The 21407-nt window shown below is 34.3% G+C and overlaps 1 protein-coding gene across 28 annotated transcripts in view; it reads left to right on the top strand.

Annotated features, from left to right (window-relative positions):
• Positions 1-15759, top strand: part of nrxn3a (neurexin 3a) — a 546951-nt gene extending 531192 nt beyond the window's left edge. For 15 of the 28 annotated variants that reach the window (XM_073927382.1, XM_073927384.1, XM_073927381.1 and 12 more), the window contains one exon: positions 13429-14831. In XM_073927382.1, the coding sequence (XP_073783483.1) occupies positions 13429-14354 (926 nt within the window). In that variant the 3' untranslated portion in view covers positions 14355-14831. Of the gene's footprint in view, positions 1-7794; positions 8374-13428 lie in introns of all 28 variants that reach the window. The other 13 variants (XM_073927388.1, XM_073927386.1, XM_021467202.3 and 10 more) reach the window with 6 other exon arrangements.
• The last annotated feature ends 5648 nt before the right edge of the window (positions 15760-21407 follow it).

Here is a 21407-nt window from a genome sequence, read left to right as displayed (position 1 = left end):
GATGGATGGATGGATGGATGGATGGATGGACGGACGGATGGACAGATGGATGGACATACAACAGTGAGAAGGATGGATGGCCGAATGGATGGATGGATGGATGGATAGATGGATGAATAGATAAATAAGGATGAATGAATGATAATGAATAGATAAAGAAGGATAGATGAATGGATGCATGGATGGATAGATGGATAGATAGATGTACAACATAGTAAGAAGGATAATTGGATGGATGGATGGATGGATGGATGGATGGATGGATGGATGGATGGATGGATGGATGGATGGATGGATGGATGGATGGACAGAAAGACAGATAGAGAGAGACAGACAGACAGGCAGGCAGGCAGGCTGGCAAGCAGACAGACAGACAGACAGACAGACAGACAGACCGACAGACCGACAAACAGACAGATAGACAGATAGATAGATAGATAGATAGATAGATAGATAGATAGATAGATAGATAGATAGATAGATAGATAGATAGATAGATAGATAGATAGATAGATAGATAGATAGATAGATAGATAGATAGATAGATAGATAGATAGATAGATAGATAGATAGATAGATAGATAGATAGATAGATAGATAAAAAATTTGAATGTTTAAATCCACATTTCAGGCTTTTTATATGACAAAAGGTGAAGAAACTTTGGTATCAAGGGCAAAAAGCCCCCAGAGAGTCAATTATCTGTGCAGTGGAAATATCTCTCACTGTTATAGTTTATGGCAGGGTTTATTCATGAAAGGGTCAGAGGGATGTTTTTACATAAAAGTTTTCTTGTTACCACTAATCAGTTCTAAAGGGCAAAGTTCTGCATCCTTCCAGCAGTGTGATTTGTTCAGGCTTATCTTTGTCTCATAATGTGGCTTTTGATGAAATAATTACGGATAATTAATCTGGAATTAGCAAGCTTCATTTTGCTTAGATTGTTTGTCTTTTAAAAAAAGTCCCCTGATGGCTCGCTGTCATTAAAAGCACTAAACAGATATGAACAAAAAAGATTAGGATAGGTCATTCTTAAAATGCAGTACCTTTTAAAATATAAGTGTGTGTTCACGCTTGGTTTGCTTGGTCTAGACACAAAAATACTAAATGATGCATTTACTCACGGTTCTCTCAGTAATCACACAGTCACTTTGTAAACTAAATCTAAAGCTACAAAGCAGAAAACTGTTGTGTTTTATGATAGAACTTACCGATTGTCCAAAAAAAGTGTTCATTTTATGTGTGAACATGTGATGGTATTTTTATCAGCTGAGAACTCGTGAAAAGCTTTTAAAATGTGTGAGCCAGGAATTTCTCCGTCTCGTTCACAAAGAAAGATCTGCTTCAAAAGGATCAGTTTCTGATGTCTGATAAAAAAAAAAATAACAGTTTTGCTTGTGTATTCTGTTTTATGGTTCCGTCTTGTGACATCATGTTTTTAGTCATTTTTAGTCTGTTTCATTCATATTTCAGTTAAAAGAGTTTGTTTGAAAGTGAACTGAGATCCATATTTTAGTAGTCTTAGTCTGCATGTTTAGTAAGTGTAAGGTTTAGATGGCAGGCTTTACGCTTTTTCAAATGAACCTATTGAACAACCATACATTAAAGAGCCAAACCTGTCAAGTGTGAACACAGACAAAGATAATGTATTTGGATAGCATACTGATTTCTGCTATTTTATTTTTTAGTTGTTTTTTTTTTAGAGTGAGACACTAATAGCAAAATAATTAGTGTCATGACAGACATGCATTTTGTTTCGATGAAAAGTTATAAAAGGGAAAATATAAAGAAGTATTTTTGCTGTATTATTTTATTCATTATATTATTAATAAGACATATACTACACAAATGTTTGAGGTCAGTAAGATTCGTTTAGATCATTTTATTTTGCAGGTACACATACAATTGATCAAATGTATGAGTCACAACATTTTATAATGTTACCTATTAGTTATATTTTAGATAATAATAATCTTAAAGTAAATAAAAAGTATCAGGGTTCAGTCAAAAACAAATTTAGTAGCACTATCAGTGTAAGCTTGGTTTAAGCTAAATTGAATAATAAATATAGCCGAATATATATAGATGGATGGATGGATGGATGGATGGATGGATGGATGGATGGATGGATGGATGGATGGATGGATAGATAGATAGATAGATAGATAGATAGATAGATAGATAGATAGATAGATAGATAGATAGATAGATAGATAGATAGATAGATAGATAGATAGATAGATAGATAGATAGATAGATAGATGACTTTTTCTGTTTAAAAAACACATTTGAGACATAATAAAATATGTCCCCTATGCAGTATATGTGCCTCTGAACTACACTTTATAAATCTATGTATCGACTCCAAAACTAGTACGGGGCTCATTTGTCTTCCTAATATGAACACCAGATGGCATTATATGCTGCCCCTGTGACTGTACACTCTTACAGTTCTTCCCCAAAAGATCCATCTGTAATGAGCTGGACCTTTACTTATTCACCTGATTCCAGCAGATACCCTCTTTTCCAATATAACTCCAGCTTGTTTTGTCATGCTGATCAGACAGAAGTGAGCGTCTTCGCACTCAAAAGCAATTAGATGGCGTCGGAATGCAGAAAGCGAACATAAAAACCGGGTAGAACAAAGAGAAGAATGGTCCAGATTAGCTGTGCCCCATCCTGTGCCAAGAGAAGGGGAGCCGCTTTTATCGCAGGCCTGCAGGTGGCCGTTCGGCACTGGAGCTCATGTTTAATTACCTATCCATAGTGCAAGCGCTGATAAGAACACACTAGACACCCGACATTGAGATACACCTCTTGTGTGCAAAGAGTTTTGTATAGTCTCACTTTGCAAATAATACTTGATGGGTTACAGTGGTTGCATTCTAATAGGCTGCTGGACTGCTGAAAAGAACTTGCTCACTCTTGACATTTGATGTCTGTCAATTTTATTTCAACAGACTTTAAGTGGTTTAAGTAGAGTTTAAGTGTATATGCAGAACCTATGAAGATATTAAAGTTAGAATATGAAGAAACAGAGTTTTATGCAGAATGTAAGGACTAATTAACAACATGTTATTATTAGGAAAAATAATGTACACATGAGAGTGGGATGCAATGGACCCTTTTCACATTTCCGAGTTTCACAGAAGGTGTCATAGTTGGGTAAACTTAGGCCCCTGTCAGGTCTTGATGTCCAATTCAGATTTGTTGCCTGTATCCATATATGACTCATATCCAATTAATGTGTTTACACTTGCCACACAAATTTACGATGTTGCGTATGTGTAAAGACAGGTTCTAACATCCCCGCCACACTAACCACGATGGAAGAAATTATCTTGCTTTTAGCTTTGCGAAATGTGCTAAGTTCGCCAAACTTTAAAATGATTTTGAGGCGGAGGCTGAGGAGGAGGAAAAGGTGTCATCGTAGCTTGTGCCTATGGTTTATATATGCCGTTCTCCACTATTCAGAGGAATGTGTGGGTACGAGAGAGATCTCAGGTCTGGTGGAAGCAAATTGTGGCGACTGAACACTTTCCTCCTCCATGTTCACTCTGTTGTTGTTGTTTACCACGTCAGCATCTCCACACATGCTCTTCCTTAAACCGCATTTAGCATTTGTGAAGTCATACAGCAGCGGATAACTCAAAACAACAACCCTAAGCAAAGAACTTAAAATCACCAAGAGGCGACACTTAGTAGAACGTTCCATTTCAACAGCAGCACCCAGCAACAGCCCACGATTACGCCATTTTGTAGTGAAAGTAATCGGTCGTCCATTGTCAGCTATAATTCATATTTAACTCAATATTTCAATTAATTCTGTCTAACGTTAGTTATCCGTGCTGTTGTTCAATTGAAATTTTCATTCCAAAATGGCCACCGCGCAACACTAGTGGCATCTACTGGCTGTTTACCAAATTGCAACAGAGTGTCGCCGCTTGGTGATTCTATGCTCTTTGCCCCAAGTCTCTCCTCCATCTTCGTAGTGGTCTTGACAACACAAACACTGCTGTTATCTCAGTGGAAATCCTTCCTCTGCTTTCATTTGATCGAGAATAAAACAGACAAGACTGAGGTAACACGCTTTTTCTGCTCAGAGTTGACTTTTTTTTCAACTGTGAGTGCACATCGTGCAACGGCAAAAATAGGAGACGCAGCAGGGGGTTAAAACGCGAGACATGCAGGACGGATAAGCAGCACACAAAATGCTTGCAATTTTTTTATTAATAATGATAATATTAATAATAATGGTGATAATAATAATAATAATAATAATAATAATAATAATTATTATTATTATTATTAAATTAATTATAATATTAATAATAAATCTTAGAGTGATTTCTGAAAGATTGTTTGACTTGAGGCTGGAGTAATAAAGTAATAAATCATCTTTAAAATCACTGAAATAAATTATTAAATTAAATTATAAACTACATTCGAACAGTGATTTTATAGGGCAATGACATTTCACAATACTACAATTTGTACTGTATTTTTGATTAAATAAATGCATCCTTGGTGGCCAGGATAAGCTTATTTTAAAACATATTTGTCTTAATTATAAGAAGCTAGATTTAACTACCACTCTAATCTGATTGTCAAATTTTTAAAAGGTCAAATTTCATCCCTAAATTTGTTACTGTAGGCTTAATATGATGAGTTAATGAACCCAAATTGACCAGAGGAGTGCCAACAGTACCTGCAAAAACCATTACTGTTTAGTTGTACGTGTTGACATTTTTTTATTATTTTTTTTATTGAAATATGAATAGCTTTCACAGATTTTAGATTACGATGACAACATCTTGTGAAAAGGGTCCATTTAATGTTGGGTGCTAATTTTTTTTAATAATTAAAATAAGTGGAATATTCTGCTTATATTACAGTTCATTCAAAACATTTTGTTTTAATAAGTCTTTTGTTGATGTGAAATAAATAAAAAACATTTGGCGTAGTGATATGGAATTGTACTACTATCAAAACATGCTTGGAACTACTTTAATGGTGTATATATTAAAAATAATTACACATCGGTACAAATTAATTTGTCACTTTACTTAAAAAATGAGTGAATCTGTTGACTTAAAAGGGACAGGTTGACTTGCTTCAAATAATGAGTAAACATTGGAACTCAGAACTTTTAAGTTGATTTAACTTAAAAGTTTTATTATTAAGTTGATTACTTAATAATTTTAAGGCAATGGTTTTACTCACTATTTTGAGTAAAGTCAATAATCTCTTTAAAAGCAATGGGTCTGGTTAACTTCACATTTAAAAAGTGCTTTTACAAAGCTTTAAAAACTTTCTAACAGCGTTAGATAGAACGTTCATCGCGCAATCAGAGTTTAGCATTTAACAGCCCTGTAGTGTAAATTACAATAACACATACACTGCACAAAAGTGTGGGCTTCTTAAGATTTTGTTCAATACTTCTATTCAGCATTTACATAAAACTGATCATAACAAACAGTGAAGACATTCATAATCTTACAAAGATTTATGTTTCAAATAAATAAAGTAATCCTGAAAAAATAAAAATAAAATGACTGAGCAGCTTAGATGATCATATCATTATAAAGAAGTGTTTCTTGAGCAGCCAATCAGCATATTAGTATGCTTACTAATATCGTCTGATCCACTCTGAACACCAATACAGAGTAATCGTATCCACAAATTCTCAGGGATGAATCTGTCAGTTTGAATCCAGCAGACAATATTATGTGTGTGCATTTGTGTGTGTGTTTGTGTGTGCACATAGACTGTAGTGTTTTATTACAGAATGTGTATGTTGAAAGAAGTAGTTTAATTGTGTAATTCAGTCTGGTTGCGCAGTGAAAGAGTTTTAGCCTTGACAGTCACGTAGCACTGTGATTTCATCTGTGCTGCTCTTGATTGAACACTGACTTTTGTTCAGTTAGTCCTCTGTATTGGAATGTTAGAGTATTTCAGCATGCAGTATATTGTTGTGTAATGCTGGGTAAAGAAGAAGAAACATATATATATATATATATATATATATATATATATATATATATATATATATATATATATATATATATATATATATATATATATATATATATAAAATAGAAAAAGCAAGAACTGAAAAAGCTATTTTCTAAAAGTTTAATTTAGAATATTAAAGTTATAAATACCTGTAGAAATACCTGTAATTTATCACATATAGTTTCTCTGTTGTTGTATTTGTTTATTTATTTGTCTGTTTATTTTAGAATTTTTTTAATTCAATGGATTTTTAAAAATTGTTTATTAGAAAGTAAATATTAATTCATAATTTAATTATGTTCACCTATTGTTTTAATATAAATAATAATAATAATAATAATAATAATAATAATAATAATAATAATAATAATTGTATTGACTATTTTAATTTGAGGAAATTATATAATATTACTTTATTGGATGTACTAATATTATAATCAAGTAAGTTCAATTTAATGATGTACAATTTTTATTTAGAAAAGTATTATATTATTATAACTTCTATTATTGTATTGTCTGGATTTTTCCCCTCTGCCATAATTTCTCACTTTATTGATTAATGTTGTATTTTTGAGTGTGATTACATTTGAGATGATTACATTAAGTACCAATTTAATGGCTCATCCAGTCAGTTAATAATGTTCACACTAAAGCTTTCAGAGAGATGATTTCTATTTTCGATCTGCTGTGAACCCTCTTGTGGAATTCCTCAATCAATACTCTGCTGCTTTTGAACCAAAGTCTGTGGGTACCGATCATGATTATGGATCTTTCGCTATAAGTTCTAATGACTTTTCTTGTATAAAACGAAACTCTGCTTTGTATACATGGCGATAACACAGTACAGACAAAAATCTGTGACCTACAGGCCCTGGTTTAAAGGCTTCTTTGACCTCGCTTTAACCTTTGATGTCTGATTTGAACCCCAGCTTGCTGTGTTGTTTGTCTACTCTCCCTAAATGCAACTTACTTTACGCATGCGTCAACATCTTGCAGTAAAAAAGACTTAACCCATTTTCAGCCAATTTTCCTCTCTCTTTGACATACATCCAGACTGCACGCCTGTTACATGTTTAAGACTAACAATGACAGATATATTTGTCTTTGGGTCACATGACAGAGGACGCAGTTGTTTGTTAAACTGTCCCTCTCGATTGTGTCTGTTTTATAGTTTGTGCATCTGGTTGTAGTGTGTGAAAATTAGAAATGCTTTGTTCTTTTGTCTCTGGGAATTTTGTCTTTTTAAGTTGAAATTGAGTTTTTTTTTTTTTTTTTTTCTTGGTTACCATTTTTTGAATAGCTGAATTTTTGGGTTCAAAATTAGAGGTGAAATTTTGCCTATAGATGTGAATATCAAATCACAAATATCATTAATTTAATAATGTGTTTTGGTCTCTTTTTTAAGATTTGGAACTAATTCAATGAAAATTCAATGTGCTTGAGATTAATCATATTATCTTTGAAAACTGAAGATGAAAACAGCTCAAATTCCTCCAAACCAACCCGATTTAATTGAAAAAATAATCAAATAAACAATCAAAAAAGGCACATGGGGGTCAATGAAAATGTTCCAGATCTTGATACTCTTCTTGTCTTTTTTTTTTCTCTTCAAATTCTGACAGTTGATGAACAATTGACGTTTTTAAGAATGTTTTCCAAACTGCATGGCGAATAAGTTGCAGTTTAGGGTTTGTCAGATTGTCAGTGTTAGAGTTTTGTTCTTTTTCGTAGATGGGCATGTATATGCTCATTGTTTGTATATCCCCATCCCTTCCTTACAGCCAAAAACGTTAATGCTGCCCGACCGCTTCGTACTGCCTATACATGGACATGGCAACTGACTTACACAATCACCCCCATCATTGTCATCTCCTATGTAGTATGTTCATAGGTCCAATTCCCCCTGTCACAACCTCCTCTCCCTCCCTCCTCCTCCCCACTCTAGCTATGGTAAAATATGTACAGTCATCCATTCACTCAAACCTAAAGATTAAAACCAATTTAAGCAAAAAGTTTAATTACTAGAATGTAGATATTTATTTAACGAGAAGAAAAAATGCTATACAACTCAAAGGCTCAAATATGTACAGTTTTTGTAAGAAAACTGAATTATATATCAAAGTAACGACAAAAGAGAATAATGGTGAAGTTTATTTTTCATGTTATGTGGTGTGGATGTATGTGTTGTTGCCTCCCTGTACTCTCTCATGTGGGAAACAAAAATATATATCTAACCAGAAACACGATGACAGTCATTTTGTTTTCACAAAGAAAAAAAACCTGTCCAAGAACATTCTTACACAACTTTCTTTTGTACGTTTTTTTTCTTCATGCCAAAATCATGCGGGCAATTTGTTGATGTAAGTTGACAACTCCCAAAAAATGTGGTATGCTTATGTGAATGTTTATGATGTACAGCATATGCTTGTTTAAAGGGGTCATGAATTGAGAAAAGTCTATTGATCTTTAGACATTTAACAGTCAGGTCTCTAATAATTATGGATGTTAAACCCCACCTTTCATATCCTCTTTCGAAATTCTTGCATTATATTAGTATATTGTTTGTTGTTGTTATATTTATTGATCAAAAATTTCACTAAGGACAGTAAAAGACTCTTGTGCCACCCCTATATCACACACTCATCTGTCTTTTGGATGAAACATTAAACCGAGGTCCTGACTCACTGTGGTAATTGAAAATGCGATTGCACTTCTTCGTAAAAAGTAGGTATGTAACCCTGGTGTCCTGGCCAAATTCCCTTCATCGGCCCTTACCCAAGATGGCCTCTTAATCATCCCCATTCACAGAATTGGCTCTATCGCTGTCTTTCCACTACACCTATAGCTGGTGTGTGGTGAGCACACTGGGGCCGTTGTCCTGTGGCTGCCGTCACATCATCCAAGTGGATGCTGCACACTGGTGTTGGTGTGCATCCCCCCCGCACACCATAAACAGTTGAAGTCAGAATTATTAGCCCCCCTGAATTATTTGCCCCCATGTTCATTTTTTTCCCTGTTTTCTGTTTAACAGAGAGCAATTTTTAGCGCATTTCTAAACATAATAATTTTATTAACTCATCTCTAATAACTGATTCATTTTATCTTTGCCATGATGACAGTAAATAATATTTTACACAAGATTTTTTAAGACACTTCTATGCAGCTTAAAGTGACATTTAAAGGCTTAACTGGGTTAATTAGGTTAACTAGGCAGGTTAGGGTAACTAGGCAAGTTATTGTATAATGATGGTTTGTTCTGTAGACTATCATAAAAAAGCCTAAAGGGGCTGATAATTTTGTCCTTAAAATGATGTTTAAAAAATTAAAAACTGTATTTATTCTAGTCGAAATAAAACAAATAAGACTTTCTCCAGAAGAAAAAATATTATCAGACATACTGTGAACATTTTCTTGCTCTGTTAAACATCATTAGGAAATATTAAAAAGAGAATAAATTCAAAGGGGGGCTAATAATTCTGACTTCAATTGTTTGTATAAATGTGACATACACATGCAATAAGCGTGATTTCTCGTCTGCTTTCTCTCTTACAAAACAAGACTTCCTTTTAAGACATTCTAAATTGTGTATTTTAATGTTTTGTAAATGTATTGTAAATGTTTTTTTAAAAATAACTCATTAAACACATCATTATAAATCATAATAATAATTTAGGCCTGGTCATACAATGCAATTTTTGAGGTTTGAAAAGGTAAGGCACATGTCTTCTTTTTGTAATTTATTTTTTATTTGGAAAAGAGAAGTGCCATGCTTTTTTTTTCTAGGCAATCACAGAAATCAGCTGTCTGTCAATCTAGCATGAGTGCTTTAAAATTGGGTTTGCTATACCCACCTCTTCATTCATTTCATTGAATAAATTAAAGAATAAAGTTTTTGCGACTTCAGATGCTCAGAGCACTCTTGAAAAACACAAAGTGCCCTGGATGCATTCAAACAGTTCGCTGCTAGTAAAAAAATAAATACATGTTTACAAAGGCACCTCTCACTGAACTTTTGATTGTGATTAATACTCTATGTGATCAGTGCTGATAATAGTATTGTTGACTTGTTGAATTACAATAAGAATAATTTATTAAATCTCTCTTCATAGGGCAACACCGCTGCTCACGTTTGCGCTGTCGCCTCACAGCAAGAAGGTCACTGGTTTGAGTCCCGGCTAGACCAGATGGCATTTCTGTGCGTAGTTTGTTCTCCCCGTGTTTGTGTGGGTTTCCACTGGGTGCTCTGGTTACCCCCACAATCCAAATACATGCGGTATAGGTGAATTAAAGTAAATGTAAATCCGCTCTAGTGCATGAGTGTGAACAAGTGTGAATAAGTGTTTCCCAGTAATGGTATGCCGCTGGATGGGCATCCACTGCATAAAACATATGCCAGAACAGTTCATTCCGCTGTGGCGACCTCTGAAATAAAGACTAAATTGAAGCAAAATGAATGAATAAATCTTTCTTTATCAACCCACTCCATCTGTGTGGCCTCCCACCTGCGTATGATGTCCCTTATGATAAAATGATTTAAAAGTTCAATTTTAGGGAATTTTACCCAGGCCTTGTAAAAGTGCTTATCAATGTCAGAATATTTGAGTCAGCTAATCAGAGTCGGTGGGGTTTCTTAATTAACTAATTTATTTTAATGCCAAAAGACTGTGAGATAAGATTGAATTTGAAGAACTGTTCTACAATATAAAGTTTAATCAACTTACAGTGATCTTCACAGATACAATATCTTTGACAGTTTTGGAATTTTTATAGTTTTGGTGTTTTAAATAAAATAAATTAAGACTTGAAACATTTTGTCTGGGTACACACTAAAAGACACAATCGCAAGCTTTTTAGACACTATTTTATTCAAATTAACCTTTTTTAAAATCAGTTTGACTATGAAAATAGAGTACTTTTATGGGTTTAAATGGATGAAACCAAGGCAGGAAATAGTTATTACTTCTACATAATGTTAATCATTATATGATAATTAACAATACATTCATGACCCCTTTAAGTTCTTATATAATGACATAATGAGATCAGAAATATTGATCTCAATTTGCTCAGATTTGCTGCTGATGTTTATATTGCCTGTTTGTCAGTAATGTACTGTGTGCTATGACTAGTAATTGAACTCCTTGTATTGGCTTTGATTTTTCTTTTGTTATCATTAAAGTCTGCCGTATTCATTTAAAGTTCTTTTGAATTTTATTTAATTTATTTAGTTAATTTCTTGTACTTTTGTTATGTACTGTAAATCTGATGGTAGTTTTATCTTACAGTTGCAATGACAGTCTGAATATCAAGCAGGTAGAAAACAAACAAACCTTCCATCTCCATGAAAAGGAATGTTTCGCTTTTGCTGTATGGCAGATACACAGTATTTTTCTATTATTCTATTGGTAAAAAAAATAGTTTTATCCTGAATAGCAACAGATTACAGCTACATATACACTTCAAGAGGAGTCAGATTTAAGTACATTTTCAGTATAAAGTGCTATTTCTTAAGGGGTTTGGTGAGCTAAACATAAATATGTCATATTTTCTAAATAATGATTTACTGAACACGTTGTGCCTCTGTCTTTAAACAATTTTAATTATGATTAAAGTCTCCCAGTTAATGCTGTAAACAATATAGAGAGCATAATTACTTGCACAACCCAACAGCCCAAACTATTTAATTCAAATGCTATTTACTTTTAGATATAATAATCGACACTCAAAAAAACAAATTATTTACTTTTTATTTCATTAACAGCAGAGTCTAATTATAAAATTATGTAACTTTGAATTTGTTGTTCACACAGTGGGTTTTATAATTTGTTTTTGTGACAAACTTATTCAAAAATATATATAATAAATAATTAAGACACCATTAACAGGTTAAGTCACATATATTGGAGATATTAACAGAAATGCTTTCATTTCTCACACAGAATGGCTTGACTGTGGTAAATGTAATGCTATGTCACATTGTTTACAAGCTGGTTTTTTTTTTTTGACATCTCTCTATTAAATATAATACTAATAGTTGATACTAAAGCTAATGTTTGATATAAGTCTTAATGTTTAAAACAATGTCTATGCGTACCATTGCATCTCCAATACTTCCTTAATACTTAAAGATTTGGGTTTCACATTTATAAGTCAAGCATATTCACAAGATAACAATAACAGAGATCTTTCAGCTATTCACGTTTAGATATAAAAACCCACATAAAAAACGAATTTTTTTTTTTTCCATTAACAACAGACTCTTATTATAAAATCAGGTAACTGTTTGAATTTGTTGTTAATTGTAATAATTTACACAGTGGGCTTCATAAATTGTTTTTGTGACAGACTTATTAAAATATACATTAAACAATTAAGACACCACTAACACATTAAGTAACATATATTGGATATATTAACAGAACTGCTTTCATTTCTCACATGTGGTAAATGTAATGCTGTATGTTATGTCATTTAAAAGATGTTTTATTGACATTTCTCTACTAAATAATACACTAATAATTTATATTAAAGATAATAATTGATATAAAACTAGAAGTTTTAACAATGGTTGAAACAATGTTCATGCATATCATTATATCTTCAAAACGTCCTTAATACTTAAAGATTTGGGTTTCATGTTTAAAAGTCAAACACGTTCAGTTGATACTGTAACAACAATAGAGATCATTCAGCTGTCGTTGCACCATAAAGATAGTACCTGCCATCGGAAAGGCTTCATGAAGCCATTCAAAAGGCAAGAGTCAGTGCACTGCTGGGGAGCCAGGTTTTCCCTCACACCACATACACCACACATACGTCAACAAGTATATATAGAGAGAAAGAAAGCAGATGGTTTTCAAAAAAAATTACACAAGTTCTTCATTGTATCACTTCTTAAGGCACAGATGACTGTTATCATGAGGTGAGACTTTACCTTATGGCTTATTTAAATATATATATATGTTGTTTTCTCTCTCTCTCTCTCTCTCTCTCTCTCTCTCTCTCTCTCTTTTTATAACAATACATTCTAGTTAATGGGAATTCGATTTATTCACATTGAGCTTCCATTTGAATGATTCAATAAGCTTTTACAGCTTATTTTTTTAATAAATTAACATTAAATGTAATAAAAGCGTAGTTAGCTTTTGTTAATTATTTATGCACAAACTTTTTATAGAGTATTAGCCAGAAATCAGGCACTTCACAAACCAACAGCTCGCCCCAAAACCTGTCAAAGCCCTTTTGAAGCAAATTTACGTTTAAATTATTTTATTGTTGTATTTTTTTATTTGTTTAATTAGTTTTTTTTTCTTCATTTGTGGGTTATGCCTTGTATCCATTACCAGCCCTTCTTTTATGGTTTAAGAAAGCCAGTTTTAGAGACTAACATGAACCGTGTCTGTGTTCAATTGTAGGAGGCGAATTAGTTTTCCCAGTAATTGTAAAGGATCCCTTAGAGCTCCCCTCTGTAGCCACTCGTACACCCTCCATCCCCTTTCCCCCAACCCTCACCATTATTGAGACCACCAAAGAGTCCCTGTCCATGGCCACTGAGGCGGGGGTACCTTGCTTGTCGGACGGAGGCAGCGATGATTGTGGTGATGATGATGATGATGATGATGATGATGGCTTGATGATATCTGGGTATGGCTCTGGGGAAGCATACGACTCTAACCTGCCCCCTACTGATGATGAAGATTTTTACACCACCTTCTCCTTGGTAACAGATAAGACCTTGTCTTCGTCGACCTTTGAAGGTGGCTACAAAGCTCACGCGCCTAAGTGGGGATCCAAGGACTTTAGACCTAACAAAGTCTTCGATTCCGGTAGGACTACTACCGCCTCTTTTTCCCCCAAGCTGAGCCGCTCCACAACCACGTCCACGCCACCCAAACTGCCCGCGGGCAAAATGAATCACAGAGAGCTAAAGCCCCAGCCCGACATAGTCTTGCTTCCATTGCCCACTTCCTATGAGGTAGACAACACAAAGCTGAAGAGCCCATTAATAACCTCCCCCATGTTCCGTAATGTACCCACAGCAATCCCCACGGAGCCGGGCATCAGGCGGGTTCCGGGGGCCTCCGAGGTGGTCCGTGAATCTAGCAGCACCACCGGAATGGTCGTCGGGATAGTTGCCGCTGCCGCTTTGTGCATCCTAATTCTGCTCTACGCCATGTATAAGTACAGAAACAGGGACGAGGGGTCCTACCAAGTGGATGAGACCAGGAATTACATTACCAACTCGGCGCAGAGCAATGGCGCGGTCATGAAGGACAAGCAGCAGAGCACCAAAAGCGGCAACAAGAAACAGAAAAACAAGGACAAGGAGTACTACGTGTGAGTCCGAGCCACAGAACTTTAACAGACAGACAGACAGATGGACCTGTTGGGCACTGCGCCAAGAGAGAGGGCGACAGGAGCCCAACCCTGGCGCCGTGCCGAGAAGGCGAACTCTGACGCGAACTGTACCATAAAGCACACTTACAACAGTAAGCATACCGCGAAAGGTAAAATAGCAAACATTAGTGACCTTATTCCTCTATCTGGTCGGAGACGTTATCAGTGTAGAATATTCCACAGCTACATCATAATCCTAAGTGACTTTTAGAGGTATGTGAACCTTGGCGTAAATCTTCTTTTTTTTCTGTTTCTTTTGTAACTCTGTAAAAAGAGGAGAACGTTTGAAGCATGTACTGATAGTGCTGACGTCCGTAATGAAAGTGGGACCCAAAAAAATGTTGTTCACGCGAAAAAAAAGGACTTCTGCCAACAAAATAAATAAATATATATATATAAAAATATATATATATAAATTCTATATATGAGAAATTTGTATTGTTTATACATTACATGTGGTGTCTTATCATTTTTTGCTCTCTGCAAAAAGAAGAAAAACACAATGTAATAAAACGAAACTGCTCGTCGTTGAGGGTCTGACAGCACAGCACAGCACTGAAACTGATCGTTTGAATTGTACTACCAACTGTAATATTGCAAATGTGTGAGTTGCCGGAAAGACAGTGACGTTTCCTTGTCTCAGTAAAGCGACTGATTGTAGTGCATGCCATGCCATCCTTCGCTTCGCCCACTGGGCCGATCCAATCATCAGATAGACCTCTCGTCCCAACTCGACAAGGGAACGTGGAACTTTGTATGTTGGTCCATTTGCTCTCGTCTCTTTTTTATACCGCTGTCTGGTGCAGACTGGCGCAGTGCTATGATACTGTTAAAGGATGTCTATACGAAAAATAAATCTAATGTGCAAAGTGTGAAAACAACAACAACAAAAAAAAATTCTATCTGTTGTCACAGTCGACTGTGTCGAACGAGAAATTTGTTTACATATTTTATTACATGATAGCGGTTGTACTTTGTAGTTAGATGATGTACATACAAACCTAAGTTGTATTTTTTTTAGTAATTCTATTGTACAGAGAGATCATTTGATTGATTTATTCAGTGTGTTTCATGCAGAAAAATCCCACACTGTCGACTCATGTGAAGGAAGAAAAAATATATACAGTCCACACGTCTTTTTTGTAAGGACAAGCAGAGAATATTGTTAGATTAGAGTTCTAATCTTTCTCGCAGATGTTTCTAAGTCTAAGCATGGATATTTGACTACTTGAAGCTGTCGATCAAATACAAGACGCACTTCTTAATTGTACCAAGGTTTCCTTGTTATCAGTTGTTTTATTTATAGAAGAATCAAAGAAATATGTAATAAAGACAGACTAATATGGATATGAATATGCAGCTCAGATAATTTACGCCGTGTGTTTCTTACCTTAATGTCTTAATACGAGTGGCCTGGAAAAGCCCTGTCGCATCGACACTTTTTTTGCCATTTTTGTTCATAATCATGTATATTTTTGCCATTTTTAACAACAAAAATATATATATAAATATTTGTTTATCACTGTACCATGATGTGAAGATGTGACGTTATTTTAAAACGTTATTTTCTGTTCAACCTCATATGCGCTTTTATTAATTTCTTTCATGTCGCTTCGCTTCAGAAAATATTTGCAGATGATCTAAAATAAAACACTCCATGGAGGTTGATCATACATGGGTTGTCTTAATGTGCTCCTATCAAAAAAGTATGTGCGTAAGGTTTATGCATGCATATTCTTTTGTAGCATTCATCACCCTGGACGGCACCAACATTTTAATTTCCTGTTCTGTTAGGACCTTTTTAATGTGTTTAAGAGGTCCTTCCTCGCTTTGTTTTTCAGAGCAAGAAAGGTAAGGCCATCATTTGTTATAAAGCGCCAACTGGCTTTCAGTAGCCGGTCAGAGAGTAATAATGATCTTTCCTGCGAGACACATTAATAAAAGATTCACTGCTCACAATGACCTGTTAACAGCACACAACAGCCCGCAATATTTTTCTTTCAGTTACCAAGGCAACACAAAGGTACAAATCATGAGATGTGACCTCTGCTGGGGATTAATGGTTTCATTAGAAATGGTAATTATCTGTCTGACTACAGTGGAGATCAAAATTAGAGAACTGTTTATAAACACTTCATTTTTGCTGAAATTTTTGCTGAAATTAATTCATCCATTCCAAATTTGAGGGATTTTTAGTTATTAATTAGATAGGCTTTGTCATGCTAGTAGAACTGTGTTTTACAAAATAACCAAGGCACGTTTTACTGATTGCATAGCAGGAAGAAAAAATCACAGCTTCACTTTTCTGCAGGTCACAGAAGTCATAAGTGTACAAAGCCCTTGGTACGAGTGGCACATCTGTGGCCACATGACATCTCTAGTCTCTTAAATTGCTCTGCTGTGATCTATTTTTCAGTCCCTTCAGACTGCAGGTGTTTCTTAGGCATAGTTTTGTCATCCAGGCTTTTTCTGGAGATTTTCAATCAGGTTTAGGTCAGGATTCTGGTCTGGCCTTTTCATTCACTGCAAAAAAAATAAAAAATAAATCTTTTTGCTTAGAGTTTAAGCTTTGTTCTTAAAACCAAGCATTCTAAACATTCTTAAATCAAAAAGATTTTTCTAGACAAATAAAATATAGTTTTGTTTTTAAAAATTATTAAGTCAAAATAAGGGTGGCACGGATGAACACTGGGTAGCACTGTCACCTCACAGCAAGAAGATCACTGGTTCAAGCCTCGGCTGGACCAGTTGGCATTTCTGTGTGGAGTTTGCATGTTCTCCCCATGTTCACATGGGATTCCTTTGGGTGCTCCTTTGGGGTCGACTAAAAACTCAACTATTTAGTCTCCACTTCACTTCCTAAGCTGCAATTGCCTCTTTGAATATCACACTAATTGTACAAAAAAAAAAAAAAAAAAAAAAAAAAAAAAAAAACTACTAACACTTCCCTTCTTAGACTTTACAGACCTGAAACTTGCCTTTAGTACTTATTCATTGTTGCTCTTAGTTGTGTAAGTTGCTTCCTTGTCCTCATTTGTAAGTCGCTTTGGATAAAAGCGTCTGCTAAATGACTAAATGTAAATGTAATGTAAATGTAAATGCTCGGGTTTCTCCCACAAGTCCAAAGATATGTTCAATGGGTGAACTGGGTTAGTTAAATTGTCGGTAGTGTATGTATGTTAATGGGAGTGTATGAGTGTTTCCCAGTGATGGGTTGCAACTGGAAGGGCATCCACTGGGTAAAACGTCATTCCGCTGCATGTGGCAATAAAGGGACTAAGCCGAAAAGAAAATTATTGAATGAATAGTCAAAATGAAATCCTCAAAACAAGCTAAATATGATTGTTTTTGGTTTGAAATAGGATTATTATGTTGCCCATTGGCAGATTATTCTGCTTGTTTTACAGAAAAAAGTAGCTTATTTTTGACTTGTTTCTTGACGACTTGAAATATACCTCATATACACTGCAAAAAATACTTTTCTTACTTAGGTATTGATTTTTTGTAGTGTAGGGCTTGAAAACCGACTTCAAATTGGGGCATTCTTGATTGTTCTCTAATTATGATCTCCACTATATGTACAGTAAGAAGAAAAATCCTGAACAATTATACTGAATTGGAAACAATATGAAATGGCCAACGTATATACAGTATGTATGTAAAAGAAACTGCATCTCTGTGTTAGATTTTTTACATTTGATTTTAAGTACAGGTATAACATCAAAAGACAAGAAGTCATTTTAGCTAATATGAATGTGCACTTCAGTTTTATTATATTGCTGATAGTTTAGTTGTATCTGGTCCATTCAGAAAACCATTTGAAGCAAAAGAATGAAAAATCCTACATTTTTGATCCACATAAAAAGTTGGCTACTGTAGTTGCATGGTTTTAACATGATTTGGGTGTGTCTGGATGCAAACATGTTTTAAAAATGTTTACTTTCATGCAAATACAGCTCTCCTGAAATAATCAAACCATGAGCGACTACATAATCTACTCTGAACAAGCTTTGTGCATCCTAATTTTGTTCTACGCCATGTGTATATTATCTACTGTGAACATGTTTTTTTCTTTCTTGAATGAAAACATGGTTTAGATCATACCAAGTCATTCTTATGGTGTTAAGAGATTTGGCAAGCAATGTTTTACAAGATGTACTGTAGCAAGAAAATGGTGTTTCTCAAACATTCTTTAAAAAAAAAATAATATCTGTTGAGTGAAATCAGCAGTGCTGCTTTTGTCAATGTATTTTAGCGTGAACCCTGAGTCTTTTACACAAACCACCCACAATACAGTTCAACCAATGCAAAATTAAGCCCACACAACACTTATAATTGCTTCAATTAATTTAGCCTAATTTGCATATTTTTATGTAATGCCCCCCACCACACATGCACTTTTAAAATGTAAAATTTGATTCAATCTTTGTACATTTTAATTATGCCATCACTTCAAAATTTCGTATGATAATATATACCTAATAGCAGTATTTATTTTATTTAGTTTTATCCCAAATCTCAAAGGATCCCATTAAATGACCCAATAGTCATTCCATGTAGAACTATGCAAGAATCCAACTGTCTTGCAGGAGGCCAATTATTTTGACCAGTAAAAATAAAAAATGACCAATTATTGTACCTTTGCCCAGGTATATCTGATATTCTCTTTAGCTTCAAGTCTCACTCTAACAGACAGAAGTTGCTCTGAATAAAAGCGAAGCGTGAAAAGTACAATTTCGTAATGAACATCTTATTACATGGGTGGCTGGATTATTGAACCGCACCGACTGAGGGAAAACCGTTTTCTGGCCAAAGAGAAAGTTAATTAAAATTCTACAAAGGCTTAAAATTCAATAATCCCTCCACAACTTCCAGATTCTGCTTCTGCTGATTGGGACCATTCATCAAAACAGACCTTTTCTCCGGGCAAAATTAGTCCCTCCTTTTTTTGTGCTAGAGATTTTGATTGGGGATCTAATCTAGCTGCCTTTGCCTATTGCAGTTTAATCCTGTTGTTGGCAAATATAAAGGATTGGTAATGAATTTACATGTTTACATCAATGGCTGAAGCGTAAACACAAATGATTTAATCCGATTTTGATCGATCTCCTGGATGGAAACAGAAACAACAGAAGAAAACTCACCATTGTTGGGATAGATTTTTATATATTTAACAAGCAGATTGACTGGTTATATGTGCATATATGTGCAGCTGGAATCAATAACTTCTGTTAATAAAATATGAGGGGAAAAAATGACTTGGGATTTATTGACTAATAATTTTAATCTCCACAGGTTTTCATTAAATGTTGAGCATTATATATTGAGCATTACTGTGTTTATGTTGAACAGTTTGTAACGTAATATTATGTACTACTCCATAATCAGATGTTGGTCTATTTATTTCTTCAAATGTGGAATCATAAACAGGCTCTGCATGGTGGATGACATCTAGTGCACATACAGCGGAAAAAATAAGTATTGAGCGTGTCTCCATTTTTCTCAGAAAACATATTTCTAAAGGTGCTGTTGACTTGAAATTTTCCCCAGATGTTAATCATATATGCAAAGCAAACAAATCTAAATTAGGTTACAAATTAAGTTATGCTAATAAAATGAAATGACGCAGGGAAAAAGTATTGAACATGAAGAAAGGGATGTTTAGAAAGGCAAAGCCCAGACAGCAGCTGACCTCTCAGTAGCTATTCAGCAACTATCTGCTCTTCATCATTGTAAATGAATATTAACTGCTATAGTCCAACATCAACATTATCAGGATGATTAAGATGAAACCAGGGTGGACATTTCAGCAAGACAACAATCCAAAAATTTTCTTTTTTCAGAGAAAAAAAAAATCAAGCTGTAGAATGGCCCACCCAATCACCTGACTTGAATCTAATAGAAAATACCAATTAAAAATTAGATTTGATAGATAAGACCCACAGTGCCATCAAGATATTTACACTCTGCTGAAGTCTGTGGAAAAAATCACTTCATTCTCTATATGAGAGGTGTCTTTAAGCTGCCATCACCAAAAATATGTTTATATAAAGCATTAAATAAATGTCAGTAGTTCAGTACTTTCTCCTTGTGTCATTTCATTGTTGTTACATGTAACTAGTTTTGTCAGATTTTATTTGGTTAGTTTGATTTGTGTTTTTATTTTGTTTGGGGTTTTACCAAAATCTGGTTCAATTACATTTTAACAGCTCCTTTAGAAAGAGTATTCCTATCAGAGACCAATGTTTTAAGCTGTTACTGTATAGATTTGGTTATTGTGTAAAAATACCAAAATATTAGGTTTGATATGCCTGACCACAAAAAAAAAAAAAGAAAATCACAAAAATAATACTGAATTAGTAAAACAACACAAAAATACAAAAAAAAAAAAAATAAAGAAAATAGCAGAATACTTGTTAGGAAAGAAAACAAAAATCAAAAACCTCTTATGTTGCCCTGCATTTTATTTTAAATGTAATAAATGAAAGAATCACATTCTAGTGCCACAAGTCTATGCTGAGCAAATATCATTCTGTGATACAATCTAACCTACAGATATATCTCTGAAATATTGGTAAGACAGCTTAAGGGCTACAGCCATAAAACCATTGTTATTACCCTCTATTGCTGTGTCAAACTCTGATATTGAAAAACGTCTAATAAATAAATAAATGTCACAAAAACAAGTCACAATTGTTTCACTTTAAGCCTACACTGTAAAGAAATATATATGATAAAAAAGTTATGATCAAAAAGTCATTAAAATAACTGATTTTAATTAGTTAATCAGATTTCAACATTATTTTTTTAAGTTATGCAAATTGTAACTATTGTAAATATTGTAATATTTTAAAGGGATAGTTCAGCTAAAAATAAATCTTTACTCACAATTTACTCCAAACCTTTAGGGCAGAGATGCCTAAACTAAGGTGCAGGGGCCAAAGCTGACCCATTTTAACCTTTGATTTGACCCTCCATTCCATTTGAGAAGAGAGGG

Source organism: Danio rerio, chromosome 17 (assembly GCF_049306965.1).
Source record: "Danio rerio strain Tuebingen ecotype United States chromosome 17, GRCz12tu, whole genome shotgun sequence".
Lineage (NCBI taxonomy): Eukaryota > Metazoa > Chordata > Actinopteri > Cypriniformes > Danionidae > Danio > Danio rerio.
This window is presented reverse-complemented; position numbering and strand designations above follow the sequence as displayed.